The 16,877-nt window shown below is 46.0% G+C and overlaps 1 protein-coding gene across 1 annotated transcript in view; it reads left to right on the top strand.

Moving 5' to 3' along the window:
• Positions 1-16,877, top strand: part of LOC104997596 (RIMS-binding protein 2) — a 217,323-nt gene that overhangs the window by 184,942 nt on the left and 15,504 nt on the right. The window contains exons 16-19 of the mRNA XM_010852440.1: positions 2,486-2,603; positions 9,743-9,924; positions 10,981-11,149; positions 16,805-16,877. The exon at positions 16,805-16,877 is cut by the window's right edge and continues 17 nt beyond it. Coding sequence (XP_010850742.1) covers positions 2,486-2,603; positions 9,743-9,924; positions 10,981-11,149; positions 16,805-16,877 — 542 coding nt within the window. The remainder of the gene's footprint in view (positions 1-2,485; positions 2,604-9,742; positions 9,925-10,980; positions 11,150-16,804) is intronic.

The raw sequence follows: 16,877 nt of genomic DNA, 5'->3' as shown, positions 1-16,877 counted from the left end.
TAACCCATTCTGTTTTCATTCCAGAGCCCCGGCCAGAGCATGCCATCTGCCCCACCCCCACCCCCACCCCCTGCCCCACCACGAGTACAAGCATGCTCTCTCCCTCATGGCCTCGGAGACTAATTCTCTCTGTATTTTCTTTCCTTCCCTCTGCCCTCCTTCATATGCGATCATACACTGACTCCCGGCACCTGTGCTAACACACCAACCCCCGCCCCCTCCTTAAGGAGTGCTCTAAGAATAGGACCACTGAACGTGCTTTCTCGGAGTTGCCCGAGTATCCCCAACAGACCCACCACAGTAAGAGACTTTTCAGTATCCCCGAAGTAGCGGAGGAGGATGGAGAGCCTTGTGAGTTCCTGCACAAGCAGGGCCTAGGGGCCTCCTCCAGGGTCAGGACCGGGCTGGCCAGAGAGCCCAGGCCCGCCAGGCCCTGCCGGGGGCACGAGGCCCTCCACGGCTCCTGGTACCCCACGAAACCCAGGGGCCCCCAGGCCGAGGACTTCATATTCGAAGACAGAGGCTGTCGGTTCAGCCGCGCGGCCACCAGGAGCCCAGACAGCGGCCTGGACTGCGGCAGCGAAGAGGAGGAGATGAGATTTAGTTTCCGAAGCCCAACTGCCCAGTGCAGCCCCGGCCCCGGGCACTGTCCTTGTAGGAGGAGCCTGAGGCCCCTGCTGGCCCGGCGCCGGACGCTGACACGGCAGAGCAGCATCGAAGAGGATTTTGGGGAGCCAGTGGAGCCCGGCGACGTCGTCAGGAGCGATGAGCCCCACCCGAGCCCAGAGAGGTCCACCCCCAGCAAGTACGGCTGGGATGAGCCCACGGGCCGCGAAGATTTCCGAGATGCCTGGAAGAAAAGCATAAAAATGCCCGACAGTAGGGCCATTGCCCGACAGGCCCAGCCTCCTCCCCGGGTTGCAGACGGCCCTTTGGTGTGTGAAGTAAACCTCCCGCTCACATCCGCTTGCCAAACCAATCCGTTTTCATTCTCTCACCTTCTTTCTTTGTTTTGGTGTCCGTCCCGGGCACTCTCTCTGCTGGCTCTTTCTCGTTTTTCCATGCATTTTTGATTTATGAAGCTTCCCAATCTTTTCACCATGCTGATGATTTCTTTACTTTGCTTTAGAATAATGATCCCTTCCCCACCTCCGAATCAGTGATGATTATGGCTGCTTTAATTAAAGGACAACTGAATCTAAATTTTAATTAAGGGTTAGCTGAACTCTGATTCTCCCAAAGTTTGGCAACACGTACTTTTCAAAATGAATCGTGGGGATGTATTTATGACTGACTGGTATTGCTTACTAGGGTTTTTCTCTGGTGGTGGTTTTGGTTTTGGGTTGTGATTGGTTTTCCAGTTCATCCATAACTGGAAAAAAGAATGGAGAACAATTATTGAAGAGATCCACCTTTGCATTTGTTTCCAAAGGTTTGTTTTTGTTTTTTTTTTTTTTTCCCCACGTTTCTTTCCTGAGAGCAGTTTTCTGAATGAGATTTTCGATCATCAGCTCTAGACACATCCCCAGGCCTTGTCTTCCAGGCTTGTGAGTGCTTTTCAAGAGTAGGGATTCCTTCAAGGCTTCATTCATCTCTATATTGTGTCCTCTTTTCAGAACATTTGCTCCTGTCATGCTGAACTTTTCCATGAAAACACAGGTGAGACATCCCAGGGCGCCAGGCCTTGGGCTTGAGCCGGTGCAGTTTGTGACATGTCCACTAGAGGGCGCCGACCCACAGTTTACCGAGTCACCAGCAAACTGCAGCCCACTTCCTGTTCAGACTCATTTCTGAAGCTCCCAGCCCTGATTCATTCCGTGTCCCTGAAAACTTCCTGAGTTAAGTCACCAGTGAGCTGGAGGTTTTGCTTTGATTCTCGCATAGGATGCGAACCTTTAGTACGAATCAGAGGCAAAACTTATCCATAAAGGAAAATAGTTCGGGTTAGCCCTGAAACGTGAAGGTTTGGAAGTCTTTGGAATAGCGTCAAGACGGCGCCATGAGTTTCAGAGCTGGTAATGCACAGAAACTTCTGTCTTTGAGTTTTCGGTAACCTCGCACACAACTTTGCCCAAGCAGGACATTTGGGAAATGCAGTGTTTTTCCCACCTTTGGGGTCACTGGAGGAGGGCAGACTGTGCTGAGACTAGAAAAGAGGTACCAAAGGCGTGACGAGTCTTATCTAAGCCACTCTCACTATGGCTCAAAATACTTGGCTTCAGCGGCAGCACCAGCAACAAAAAGATGTCTCCCGAGGGGTTCTCTCTCTCGCCCCCACCCGGAAAAGCAACTGTGCTGTAGAAGACGGGGTGCCTGGGGTGAGCACTCTTTTTCTCTTCCAGGTTATTCAGCTAACCTTTCAGTTAAAAGCTAAGTTTAGTTGCCTTTAGAGCTTCTGCTTCTAAGTTGAATTGATTTGGCTGACTTAATTCTTTTCTTCCCACGACTGGCAAGACTGATGACCGTGTCATTGTTTTGTCTTTAGATTTTAGGAAACCCGGTGACCGCAGGACGGGCTGATCGGGCGGATCACGTGGGCCGGAGGTTTTCCCACGGCAGTGCTGGTTCCCACAGGCCCCGGCCAATGATGGTCCATGCTGCGGGTTAGTGAGCCGGATGGAGTCCTCCATCTTTCTTTTAACCAGAGCACATGGCTCAATCTAAACATTTTTTAAAAAATTATTAGGAATAGCATTTTCAACTAAATACAGAAGACACTTGGTTATTTATGGCAAAAGAAGGCAGAAACAGAACCAAATAAATGGAACCTAAATTTAAGGATTCTCAAAATATACTGACCTTTGAGGTCAATCTTCTCCCTACAATTTTTTTTTTTAACTGCAAAGACTGCCATCCTAAGCATGGAAGAGATGATAATGGGCCATCTCCCCACCTAGTTCATGCTCTCCTGAAATGCTCATGGTCAGAGCAGCAGAGACAGGGATGGGTGGCTGAACTCCAAATACCTAAAGGAGCCCCCAGCCAGTGTAGAGTTATCTGTATGCATGAAACACTTGGGCAACTGGGGTTGAAAGTTATGAAAAAACAGCAGGAGGCCTGAATGTGTGCCCTGAACTGTGTGTTGACCCTGTCCATCTGGCCACCTCCTCCTGCATGAGTCATCCTCAGGCATCCAATTCCATTCTCTTAATTACTTTTTGGAATTCAGCCAGCCGTGCTGAAAGCTGTCATTGTAGTCATTCTCATCAATCCACTAAGAGGGGGAGCGTGGCCGAAGGTCAGACGGGAACCTTTCTATTACTGGAATGAACCCCGGCATAACAGTTCCAAAAAGTATTATACGCAAGATAATGGAATCTGGTAATCAGCACAAATAAACTAGCTTTTTGTGAAAACACACACACACACGAAACAAAGCAAGAGACCCATTCATGGAACAGAAGTAGTTGAGAGAAAAACATTGATCTGGTGAGACAGGGCTCAAGGAAAGCAGCCCTTGGACAGTCCAGACACCTGGAAACACAGCCCCAATCCGTTTAAATAGCTAAGGTTTAAAAGACAGTTGGGCTTTGTTCACATCAGCCAACAATAATTAAAAACTTTATGAACCAAATCAGATCCCCTGAAGTTTTCTCCTCCTTCTAGATGTTTCTTTCCCGTAGAACCCAAACAATAGGGTAAAACAGTTTCTTTTTCCATCTTTACAGTTTTTAGAATGTTTTTATTTTTATCAGTGAAAAATTCTATAGAATGTTAAAGGACCTTTAAAACAACAGACTGTTTTCAGTTAGGCTAAAAAGTAATAAAATAAGCTAAAAAATAAAATCAGCTGGAAAACACTGGTTTCACATATTACAGACCCACTAGCAGAATTCTGCATATACTGCATGGTGATTAGTGACTCCGTCGTGTCCGACTCTTTGCGACCCCATGGACTGTAGCCTACCAGGCTCCTCTGTCTATGTGGATTTTCCAGGCAAGAACACCAGAGTGAGTTGCCGTGCCCTCCTCCAGGGTATCTTCCCAACCCAGGGACTGAATCCAGGTCTCCCACATTGCAAGCAGTCAGATTCTTCACTATCTGAGCCACTAGGGAAGCCCTTGTGTATACTAAGCCTACATTATTTTTGAGTGTTGTAAACCAGTGCCACATCACTCAGATCTTCATTTAATTTGTGTATAGTTGCCCCTGTAACAATTACTGAGGTTAAGTAGGATCTCCTGGCTTGTAAAATAAATGACTTGTAAATAAGAGTCTTGAGGAAGAAGGTGAGGACCAGTTCAAGACCGTTCTTCCTGTTGAATTTGGTTCCTAAGTGCTCATTCGACTGTGACTTTAATGAGTGAATGCTCATTACGTGAACCGCCACTGTTTCTGTGGTTGAAGTTTAATGTCCTGGCACTGAGAAGGGGTGTCCTCTGGAGGAGGCCTTGTGGGTCTCCCACTCCAGTCTCCTAGGACAGAGAAGAAAAGTCTACAGGGCTGAAAATTAAGGCGCTACAAATTGCCAACTGGGCAAGGAAGTAAAGGAAAACATAAGTGGACCCACAGTCTCCCCATCAGAGTCTTGGACAATCCTTCAGGTGGATTTGTCTTAAGGGAAAGAATGCAGAAGGCTGCACATGTCTTAATTTTAGTGAAAGACACTAGCTAAGTTAGTAGAGGGCTTCCCTGGCAGCTCACCTGGTAAAGAATCTGCCTGCAATTCAGGAGACCCTGGTTTGATTCCTGGGTTGGGAAAATCTCCTGGAGAAGGGATAGGCTACCCACTCCAGTATTCTTGGGCTTCTCTGGTGGCTCAGATGGTAAAGAATGTGCCTGTAATGCGGGAGACCTGGGTTTGATCACTGGGTTTGGAAGATCCCCTGGAGAACGGAACAGCTACCCACTCCAGTTTTCTGGCCTAGATAATTCCATGGACTGTATAGTCCATGGGGTCTCAAAGAGTTGGACATGACTGATTGACCTTCACTTCACTTCAAGTTAGTAGCAAGAGAGTAATACTGTGGTAACACCTTCACAAAGAAAAAAAAAAAAAAGCCTCAATAATAGAACCCAAAAAAGTGTTAAATAAATCCATGATAGAATTTCTTTCATTGTACCTGATCTCTTAGCATGGAGCAAGGCAAGAAAGCATAATTATAAAGCATAATTAGTATCAATCACTTTATATTTTCATATACATATATTCACAGACCAAAGAACCTATTATATTTTCAAAAGACAAAAATGACTCAGAGAAGAGGAGAATCATGCCCCAAACTCTAGGAAGTGCTTGGTCAGTGACACATAAATAAGCGATTTTCCTCTAGTCTCTGTTTATTTAGTTATAGTTTCCTGTGCCAATATCAGTAATTAATACTTTAGAAATCTGCCAACTCCAAAAATATCCTTTTCTTTTATGGAGAAACTCCCCTCCTACATATATTTTTTAATAAGCAATGCCTTCACAACTAAAATATATTATACTTTTAAATATACTCTGGATTTCCTTAATTAAGAAAACAATGCCCTTCCTGATTTAAAAAGATAAAAATTATATAGTTCCATATCTGGTAAATTCTAAGTCATATAATTAGCATAACGAAGGCCTCATAACCTTAATCAATGACCCCAAACAAGGATTTCATTGGATTTGGTTTCTTCCTGTGTAATTTTTGGTCTTTGCATTTATCTAGTTATTTACCTGACAGATGAAAAGGCTCAAGGGTGTACCCATCTGAAAAGAAATACCACATCCTAGAGCATTCTGCTCTTACTGGTCGACTGTGAAAATCTCCATTTTCCTCCCATTTTCCAGGTTATTTTGGCCACTGAGCTTACATAGCAAGGAAATGCAGCACATTTTCTCTATATCCAGATGGGAAAAGTTAAAATGACTTAACTAAATAAACAAAACTTGACTCTCTAGAAAGGAGACTCGTCTCCCTGGGTTTCCCTGTAAGGAGAAGAGGAGCAGCTGTAAATTATGCTTCATAGGCAACCCACTTTTTCTCTGTAGAAATTACAATGGAGAGAACAGTGGAGGCAGGTAGCCTCAGGTAGTGAGGGAAGAAGTTCACTTACAGAAGACAGTGCTTATTCTGGCAGCACAGGAGGATTTGGGAGCCAGCAGGGGCAAGTCAGGATCTTCAACTTTGCATGTGGTTTGCAGACCCTTCCTCCTTCCTGACAAAGACCCCCTCCTACCCCAGGCCAGGATATTCCACATCAGGGCAGAGGGAGGAGCATCCACGCCCAGGTCAGACCAGCAGCTGGCGGTAAGTTCTTCCTTGAGTCTAGCCTGCCCCCAAGAAAAGGAAGGGCCTCCCAGTCACCCACTCCAAACCCTGTGAAGCTGGGTTTGTGTGGACACATTCCATGGAGGCCACTGTTCTCTTCCCATGAGGTTTGATTCCATAAAGTATCTAACACACCTTCTCTGGAGGAAACACCGTGACATCATACCCACACTTCCACTCATATACACCAACTCCAAGTGCTCCAACCACTTCCACCCCATCCCGGCTCCTCCCTGCAAACCAGAGAGAGATCCTGTAATGGTGTGGGTGACTGCCTGCTGTTTTCACTGAGCATGGTGCTAGCCTGAGATCCTCTTGCCGGTCTCCCACTTGTGCTTGGTGTGATTTGGGACTTAAAGACGTAGAGGCACAGTTGTCTGCACATCACGGTGCCTGAACTTGAGCCAACTCCTGAGAGCATGTGAATTGTAGGAGTAACTCAAAGGTCTTCCAGAGTGACAGTGACCTACCCAATCCTCCCCTTGTGAACTTGCCTGTACATTCCAACTCCACGATCATCACATCAACTTAGTCAAGGAAGCCCTGGGAGTCCTCTGGGTGGGTGCAGCCACAGTTGTAGCCACAGTGCCCCTTCAGTGACTTTTCCCTCAGCTGAAACAGCACCCACTGGGTCACACTGCTGTTTTGTTAAGTTCCTTCTGCAAAACTCCCAAAGTTACCCAGCTGAATTGAAAACATCCTTCTCATGCTGCTAATGGTCTTCTCTACCATCAGCCACGAGCATGAAAAAACCACTGCATCACTACACATCAGAGACGTCACAGGTCACGAGATGGCGTACCGTTAGCTTCGTGCTATTTAATTTAGAGAACATTTAATGACTAGGCGGGCAAAGTATGAGACCCTCTCATTGACTGTGTGTGCGTGTGTGCTGTCGCTTCAGTCATGTCTGACTCTGTGTGACGCTGTGGACCGAAACCCATCAGGCTCCTCTGTCCTTGGGATTCTCCAGGCAAGAATATTGGAGCGGGTTGCTGTGCCCTCCTCCAGGGGATCTTCCCGACCCAGGGATCCAACCTGTGTCTCTTACGTCTGCCTGCTTTGGCAGGCGGGTTCTTACCACTAGCACCACCTGGGAAGCCCTCTCACTGACTATAAACAAAATCAAAACTGGTGTGAAGAAAGTAAGGCCGAGCTGTTCAGTTTTGTTGCCTTTGAGCTTCCCTGATAGGTCAGTTGGTAAAGAATCAGCCTGCAATGCAGGAGACTCTGGTTGATTCCTGGGTCGGGAAGATCCGCTGGAGAAAGGATGGGCTACCCTCTCCAGCATTCATGGGCTTCCCTGCTGTCTCAGCTGGTAAAGAATCTGCATTGCCTATAAACAAAATCAAAACTGGTGTGAAGAAATCAGTAAGGTCGTGCTGTTGACTTCTGTTCCCTAGCAGAAGCGAAGTTACTGAATGTTTAGATTATCTTGGTATCCTAAAAGAATCCCGAATTCAAATAACGTTAACAGTTCGCTGCATTTTAAAGACCAACCTTTCCTGCAGTTAAAGTGCTTTTTTATTTTTCAACTGCCTGTTTCTGCTGGTGGAAGCAGCCAAGACTCTGGCTCTCCCCACACCCTCTGTGTCCCCACACAGCTTCGCCATCCTCTTATCCCACCTCCTGTGCTCCTTGTGCTGGTGACACAAGTTTTGACCGGCTGTTTGTCCCACCCCTACCCTCCTTTCTGACGATTGGAGTTTTTCTCATTTGCTTCCCCGCTGATGTTCTGAGTCCTTCTCAGTCCTTCTACAGTCCTTATACTGTAGTCAAAACAGTATAATTCACTAGCAGATGTTTGTTCTCTCTACATGCATATTAATAAATGTATACATATATAGTGAGATATATGCATGTCTGTAATGACATTTAATAATGTTGTTGATGTTCAGTTGCTCACTAATGCTCATCTCTTTGTTATCCCATGACTGCAACATGCCAGGCATCCCTGTCCTTCACCATCTCCTGGAGTTTGCTCAAATTCATGTCCATTGAGATGGTGATGCTATCCAACCATCTCATCCTCTGCTGCCCCTTTCTCCTTTTGCCTTCAATCTTTCCCAGCATCGGTGTCTTTCCCAATGAGTCAGTTCTTTTGCATCAGGTGGCCAAAGAGCTTCAGTTTTAGCATCATTTCTTCCAGTGAATATTCAAGGTTGATGTCCTTTAGTATTGACTGGTTTGCTGTCCAGGCACCACAAGCACCACAATTCGAAAGCATCAATTCTTTGGTGCTCAGCCTTGTAATACATACGCATATATACTAGGATTTCAAAAGAATCGTCTTTAGGAGCTCAGTGGTAGGCGGACTTGAAACTCAATTCTTCCAGGAATTCATTAATTCATTGTAATGCATTCATTGCCACTTACGTATTTGGAGCCAAGTGAGCAGCTCAGTCACCTGTATCAAACTTTGACAGATAGGCAAATACATCTCTTAACATCCTTGTGCTCTGGCTCGTCTGTTAATGGAAACCTAGAGGGTCTCATGCGAAGAGTTGACTCATTGGAAAAAACTCTGATGCTGGAAGGGATTGGGGGCAGGAGGAGAAGGGAACGGCAGAGGATGAGATGGCTGGATGGCATCACTGACTCGATGGACGTGAGTCTGAGTGAACTCCGGGAGTTGGTGATGGGCAGGGAGGCCTGGTGTGCTGCGATTTCATGGAGTTGCAAAGAGTCAGACATGACTGAGTGACTGAACCGAACTGAGAGGGTCTCTGGGTCTCTATGCTTGACTCCTAAACAGGTCCTTCCTAATCCCTGGGACTTGGCCACCCGTCACCCGCCCCCACAACCAGCGCTCAGACCAGTCCTGCCAGGAGGTCATTGAAACACAGTCCTTTATCTCTTGCTGTCTTCACAAGCAGCACACCTACACTCACCCTGCTGCCTACGTTTCATACTAGTTATTAGCTTTTCAAACCCATCTCTGTCAAGGTGATCCATTTGTGCCTGCATGTTGAGCTACACATTTCTTTAAGAACTTATTTTTATGACTTTATGGATTGTTTTGTTTTGGACTGTGCTGGGTCTTTGCTGCTGCACGGGCTTGTCTCTACTGGGGTCAGTGGAGGCTGGTCTCTTGTCGTGCACAGGCTGCTCATTGTGGTGGCTTCTCTTGTTGCAGGGCACAGGTTCTAGGCTGCAGGCTCCCGTAGTTGCAACATGTGGGCTCAGTAGTTGCGGCTCCTGGACTCCAGAACACAGGCTGAATAGCCTTGTTACACGGACTTAGTTGCTTCGAGGCACATCGCATCTTCCCACATCAGGGATCAAACCCACATCTCCTGCATTGGCAGGTGGATTCTTTACCACTGAACCACTAGGAAAGCCCAGCTACACATTAAGGGAAAAAAAAAAAAACTTAAAGTGCTTCTCTCTTCATTTTCCAAAACCACACTTTGTATAACAGCTCACCTTTCTGGGTAAAGCAGGGAGAATGGCTGGTGGGAATCACTTAGACCCTGTGCTTTATCCCATGCACTCCCAGATGAGTACGGGCGGGACCGGCTTTCTCCGGACTTCTACGAAGAGTCAGAGACAGACCCTGGGGCGGAAGAGCTCCCAGCCCGCATCTTTGTGGCCCTTTTTGACTACGACCCCCTTACCATGTCCCCGAACCCAGACGCTGCAGAAGAGGAGCTTCCCTTTAAAGAAGGGCAGATCATCAAGGTGGGGGCATGGCCCGGGGGGTACAGGTGGCGGGGGAGGATGGGGAGGGGGTGCTCACCAGATCCAAGTTCCTTAACACAGGGGTCCCCAACCCTCGGGCCATGGACCAGTATGGGTCTGTGGCCTGTTAGGAACCGGATTGCACAACAGGAGGTGAGTGGCGGGTGAGCAAGCAAAGCTTCATCTGTATTTACAGCCGCTCCCCATCACTCACATTACCACCTGAGTTCCATCTCCTGTCAGATCAGTGGCAGCGTTAGATTCTCATAGGAGTACAAACCCTACAGTGCGTGAATCATCTGGAAACCACCACCACCCCCAGTCCACGGAAAAATTGTCTTCCACAAAACCAGTTCTTAGTGCCACAAAACTTGGGGACAGATGCCTTAACACCTCAAAACGACAGGCTACTTCCTCTTGTATTTGACATTCAGCCTCCCATCAGTAGTAGAGGAAGAGCCTGAGTCTGGAGTCAGAAGGAAGACATGGGATGCTCCCTAGGAGAGGGGAAAGGGCCTTGAACCCCAAGTTTGCAAATTTCCAAAAGGGCACTGACAATAACCTTTGAAAGAGGTCGCTAACCAAAACGGACTCTGAAGAATGGTGATGCTTACCCCGCAGAATAGTATGCACAGAATCCCTTTGTGAGTTGAGGTTTTTCACTTCTGGAATGCCAGACAGTGGTGCTGTCTTCTTATGGAGGAATCATTTGTTATACTGCACTTGCACGTGTGTATATGGGGTGGGGGGTGGTGGCGGGCGGCACTTAACTTGTGTGCGTTCACACACATGCACTCAGCTAGCAAAGCCCTGGCCTTGCCGGGCAGCCCCCTGGTCAACGGGAGCTCCAGAGGCTATCCAAACCCTGGAGGAGAAACAGGTTCTTAGACACACAGATTTTTAGGGTGAGGGCTATGTGTACACACTTATGCCCACAAGCAGCGATTTTTCGTGTTCTTCAAGTCAGTGTCTGACTAACTGTGACTCTAGGTGAACAGAGCCGATCTATTTCTGAACCAGCCACCCCAATGCCTTGCCTTCTTCCCGTGACTCCAGGTGTATGGTGATAAAGACGCTGATGGATTCTACCGTGGGGAAACCTGTGCCCGGCTTGGCCTTATTCCCTGTAATATGGTCTCTGAGATCCAGGCAGATGATGAAGAGATGATGGACCAGCTTCTAAGACAAGGCTTCCTCCCTCTGAACACACCTGTGGAGAAAATAGGTAAGAGGCCACGTCCTGCTCACCTGTGAGCCTGCAGGCCAGGTGGCGCCTGCCTCCTCCAGGGTTTTGTAGCACAAAACACCAGCCTAGGGCTTCCCTGGTGGCTCAGTGGTGGAGAGTCCACCTGCCAATTCAGGGGACACAGGTTCCACCCCCTACTGGGAAGATCCCACATGCCTTGGAGCAGCTGAGCTCATGTACCACAACTATTGAGCCTGTGCTCTGGAGTCCAGGAGCCACAGCTACTGAAGCCCATGCCCCCTAGAGTCCATGCTTCAAAACAAGAGAAGCCATCGCAATGAGAAGCCTGAGTACTGCGACTAGAGAGTAGCCCCAGATCACTGCAACGCGAGAAAACCTGAGTGCAACAACAAAGACCCAGCACAGCCAAAAATTAAAAAATATATATATTTTTTAAACTGCCAAAAAAAAAAAAAACCCACCAACTCAGGGCAGGAGACAGCACTGAGCAGAGGAATGAATGCTTTGGGTTTTTTTTTTTAAAGATATTTCATATAGTTCCCTGTGCTACTATAAGTGTCACTTAAGTGTCACTATAAGTGAAAAGTAAATCCTTGTCACTTGACCATTTTATTTTTTGGCCACACCAGGCATGCGGGATCTTAGTTCCCAGACCAGGGACTGAACCTGTGCCCCATGCAGTGGAAGCACAGAGTCCTAAACACTGGACCACCAGGGAAGTCCCCAAAATCTGAGTGTTAACCATCAGATTTTCTTGGGCAAAACCCATTCTGTAAACCAAGGTTTTAATAGTCCTGAGATACAGACATACAGGCATCTAAATATTTATGAAAACACAGATGATCTTCTCATGAAAGATGAAGTATGGCCTTGCTTACTAAAAGTCTATCACATTTAGAAAGTAAACATTTTTGGGTTGTTGTGGATGAAATGCTTGTGTCCCCCTAAAATTCATTTGTTGAAACTTTAATCTGTAATGTGATGGTTTATTAGGAGGTAGGGCCTTTGGGAGTGATCTGGTCATGAGGGTGGAGCCCTTATGAATGGGGTTAGCACCCTTATAAAAGAGACCCCAGAGAGTCCCTTCCCCCTTCCATCATGTGAGGACACAAGGAGCAGGAAGTCATCTGTGAACCAGGAAGGAAGGGAGCAGGTCTTCACCAGACACCAAGTCAGCCAGTATCTTGATCTTGGACGTCCCCCACCCCAGGACTGTGAGAAATGGATGCTTGTTGTCTCAGCCCCCAGTCTATGGCACTTTGTTATCTCAGCATGAATGGACTGATACTGGTAATATACGGGTTTTGTTTGTTTTAGTATTTATTTATTTGGCTGCTCCGTGTCTTAATTGCAGCATGCGGGATCTTTAGTTGCAGCCTGTGGGATCTCCTTTGCCCTCCGGGGACTGAACCTGGGCCCCATGCTTTGGGAGCACAGTCTTAGCCACTGGACCACCAGCACACTGGTACTACTTTGCACATTGACTATCTATGATAAATTTCAAAGGATGATTGGATAAGTCATATGCTTTCCATTCTTCAGGTAAATTCTGCTTATCCAAAGACATAAAAGATTTTTACCCTTTAATTTGGATACTAAATTCTTTTGTTTATCTAGAACCACTGAGCAAACAGTAAAACTGTTTTCAGCAACATTACATTTATGATCTTTAATTTTTCCACATGCAAGGAAAATCTACTCATTCAAAAGGCCTCTCCGTTTTCTAAATAACTGTAGACAGAAAGACTCATGGGCTTCATATTTAAAGTTTTAATACTTCAAAACATTACATTCACTTCTTTTTTATTGTTTAACCTTTTTCTAAATTTATTTTTATTGACTTATAGCTGATTTACAATGTTGTGCCAATCTCTTCTGTATAGCAAAGTGAATCAATTATACACATATATACATTCCTTTTCATATTCTCATCCATTATGGTTTGTTACAAGATATTGACTATAGTTCCCTGTGCTATACAGTAGGACCTTGTTATTTATCTGTCCTATATGTAATAGTTTGCTGTGCATTGCGTGCGTGCTCAGTCATGTCTGACTCTTTTGCGACCCCATGGATTGTAGCCCGCCGGGTTCTCCTCTATCCATGGGACTTTCCAGGCAAGAATACTGGAGTGGGTTGCCATTTCTTCCTCCGGGGCATCTTCTTAACCCAGGGATCAAACCTGTGTCTCCTGGTTTGGCAGGTGGATCCTTTACCACCGAGCCACCAGGGAAGCCCATATGCAATAGTTTGCGTCTGCTAATCCCAAACTCCCAGTGCACCCCACTGCCTCCCCTGGATTCACTTCTAAATCACACTCCAGACAAAGTTCAGTGGCTCAAGTAATATGCATGATTTTAAGGACAAACACAAAAGCAAATATCTAACCTTTTTGGTATTAATGAGTTCATTGTCTCAAGATCCATGTCTAACAGTCAAGGTTTCATATGAATAAACTGCCCAGATTAAATCCCCGAGACCACAGCTCTCTGAGCCCTCACACCTTCCATTCCCTCGCATCGCTGCCCCCTTTCCTGAAGTCGACAGTGCCTCTTCAAAGAGGAAATGGGCTTGTGCACCACAGGCCCAGAGAGCCTAGGAGCAATCTGCTAAAAAAAGAGAAACTTGATTTACACGATCACTTGGATTAAATGTCTTTTTATTCAGTAGTCCCTAGACTAGTTGAGGGAACCAAGCTGAGATACCTGCTTGCCCTTTTATGTTGAGGCAATGTTTCTCATGGTGAAAGACTGGAAGCTTCCATCCTGAGACTAGGAGTAAGGCGACAACGTCCACGCTCATCTCTCCTTTCCAGCTGCATGCTAGAATGTGCAGTACAAGGAGAGCCAGGGAGCAATGGCCCACAGAATGGAAAGATGACATGGAAGCCTACCTTGAAAATCTCAGAGAACCTGTAAATACAGTTCCTAGAATACAAGTGAGACTAGTAAGGTCAATGGATACAAAAGCAATTGCATTTCCATAGGTTAGCAATGAAAATTTGAGATTTAAATTGAAAAAGTAATACTGTGTACAGTAACACAATGAAGATGTGAAATATGGTTAAGTCTAACAAAATACATGCAGTATCTGTATGTTGAAAATGATAAAACATTGATGAAAGAAATCAAAGAATCCCGAAGTAAATAGAGATGGACTGTTCATAGACTTAATATTGCTAAGACATTAAGATGTCAGATATCCCCAAACCAACCTATATGTTCATCAAAACAGCAGTCAAGGTCCATGCAAAGCATTATATAGAATCAATAAGCTAAATCTTTCATGCATATGAAAAGTCAGAGAAACGAAAAATCACTGAAACCGTTTTTAAAAGAAAAATGTGAAAGACTCATGTAACTTGATTTTAAGACTCACTATAAAGGCAAACTGATCAAGACCATGTGGTGCTGGAGAAAGGACAGGCACACAGAGGAACAGGGTAGAACGGACCCCCCAGACTGATCAACATATCCACGATCAACTGACTTTTGACAGAGGTAAAAATGCAATTCAATTGAGAAAGGGTAGTCTTTTCAATAATAGGTGCTGGAATTACTGGACATCCACAGGCAAAAAGTGAATCTCAAGCCATATTCTCACTGTAGTGAAAAGCTTAACTCAAGATTCATACTGTCTTCAATATAAAAATGAAGACTATAAAACTTATAGAAGAAAACAAAGGAGAGAAACTTTGTAATGATCAGGCAACAATTGTTTTGATATGATATATTTTAAAAAGTGTGTTAGATGTTATCAAAATTAAATATTTCTGAGTGGGACTTCCCCGGCGATCCAGTGGTTAAGAATCTGCCTGCCAGTGCAGGGGATATGGATTTGATCTCTGGTCCAGGAACTAAGATCCCACATGTCACAGGGCAGCTAAGCCTGTGCACCTGAACTACTGAGCCCATGCACCCTAGAGCCCATGCTCCAAAACAAGAAAAGCCACCACAAGGAGAAGCCCTCATGCTGCAAAAAGAGTAGCCCCCACTCACCTCAACTTGAGAAAGCTTGCACGCAGCAGCAAAGTCCCAGCACAACCAAAACTAAATTTTGAAAAATCACTAATAACCAGAAAGAACTCAAGTGTTTTCTGGCTGGTAAATGGATAAAATAACTATGGTTCATCAATACAATGGGATACTACTCACCAATAAGAGTAGAACAAATTATTGATCCATGCAATAACATGACTGAATCTCAGATGCACTGTCCCAAGGAAAGAAGCCAGTCCCCAAAAGCTACATCCATGAGATGCCATTTAAACAATATGCTAAAACAGGCAGAACTATTAGGATAGAAAACAGATCAGTGGTTACCTAGGTTGGAGGTGACAAATGGGCATGAAGGAATTTGGGGACGGTGACATAACTTCAATATCTTGATGGTTGTGGTGGTTATGTGACCATAAAGTTTATCAAAACTTACTAAAGTGAATGAACACTAGACTGAGTCATACTGTATATAAATTACACCTCAATACAGTACATGTGTAGCCTTAATGCCACTGACATAGGGTTCCCCTGTGAAATTAGCAGTTTAGCAACACTGTAATTAACCTCTGGTTACCACTGTAATTTGATCCAGGAAACATACATGCAGGTCCTGCAAAGGTGTGCTTGCTTATTTCAAATAAAAGCAGTGATTCTTGACCAGGAGCTGAGGGTTGAATTTTGCACATGCACACAATGAGCCCTATGCCTGCCGCTGACTCCTGAAAAGCTGCTTAACTCACTTTACATGCTTTCAAAACACTTGTCTTTAGGAGTTTTCATTTCTGTGCATTGAATTCCAAAAGTCAATCTTAGGCAAAAGGTGGCTGTGTTTGGGAGAAAGGCCTCAATGCCCACTTTCTCCAGGAGAAACGTCATTTAGGAACCCAACAACGGAGGTTTGCCAGGGAGTTTGACAATTTGGGCCAGATCCCATGGTTTTTCATTGGCCCTTCTTGTAAGTGGCTGTTTTCGGAGTTTTTCCAGATGCTCTGTGTGGGGTTTTCTTCTTTTCTCCCCTCTTATGCTGATATACAGCCCAGGGCTCCATCTAGGGCAGATCGCAGCCGGGCAGTGGAGGGGGCCTCCCCCAGAGCCTTCTCCGCAAGTGGCATCATTTCAGGGACAGCTGTTAAAAGTACAGCGAGGGCACCAGAGGAAGTGGAGGGAAAGGAACCTCTGAGACGGGTAGAGAGGGTGCCCCTTTCTATAGACTCTTGCTTGTCCTGATGACAGACTGGTGGCTGTGCCTCTGGTCTGAGCGAGAATAATCTGAGAGAGAATCATCTTCATAGCAGCTACATGGGCAGCATTTTTGACCTGGTGTTTATGGGGTTCCTCTGAGCTGGGTCACACCCTGCAAGTGGCCTGCTTACCCCCGCCCCTCACATGCACCGTGTGCCACTCCAAGCCCTTTAGATTGACTATTTGAGCGAATTCCCTGCTCTAAGTCTCCCCTGTTCCTATACACAGAGAGAAAGGAGTGGGGCTAGACTGGACTTCAGCGTGAGCGTAGGGAGCCTGGGGGCTTCCCCGGCTGGGTCAGCACTAGAGCCCAGCAGTCATCTCAGCCACACTGGTCGCATGTGACTTGGCTCCACTGATCGAGCCAAGGGAGAGGGGACGCCACTGGCTTTGAAATCACTTCATGATGGTGTTCTTCTTGTGATGTGAACAGAGAGAAACAGGAGAAGCGGCAGACAGCACTCGGTGTCGACGCGAAGGATGGTGGCCCTGTACGACTATGACCC

The sequence above is a fragment of the Bison bison genome, unplaced genomic scaffold, assembly GCF_000754665.1.
Source record: "Bison bison bison isolate TAMUID 2011002044 unplaced genomic scaffold, Bison_UMD1.0 scf7180017864312, whole genome shotgun sequence".
NCBI lineage: Eukaryota > Metazoa > Chordata > Mammalia > Artiodactyla > Bovidae > Bison > Bison bison.
This window is presented reverse-complemented; position numbering and strand designations above follow the sequence as displayed.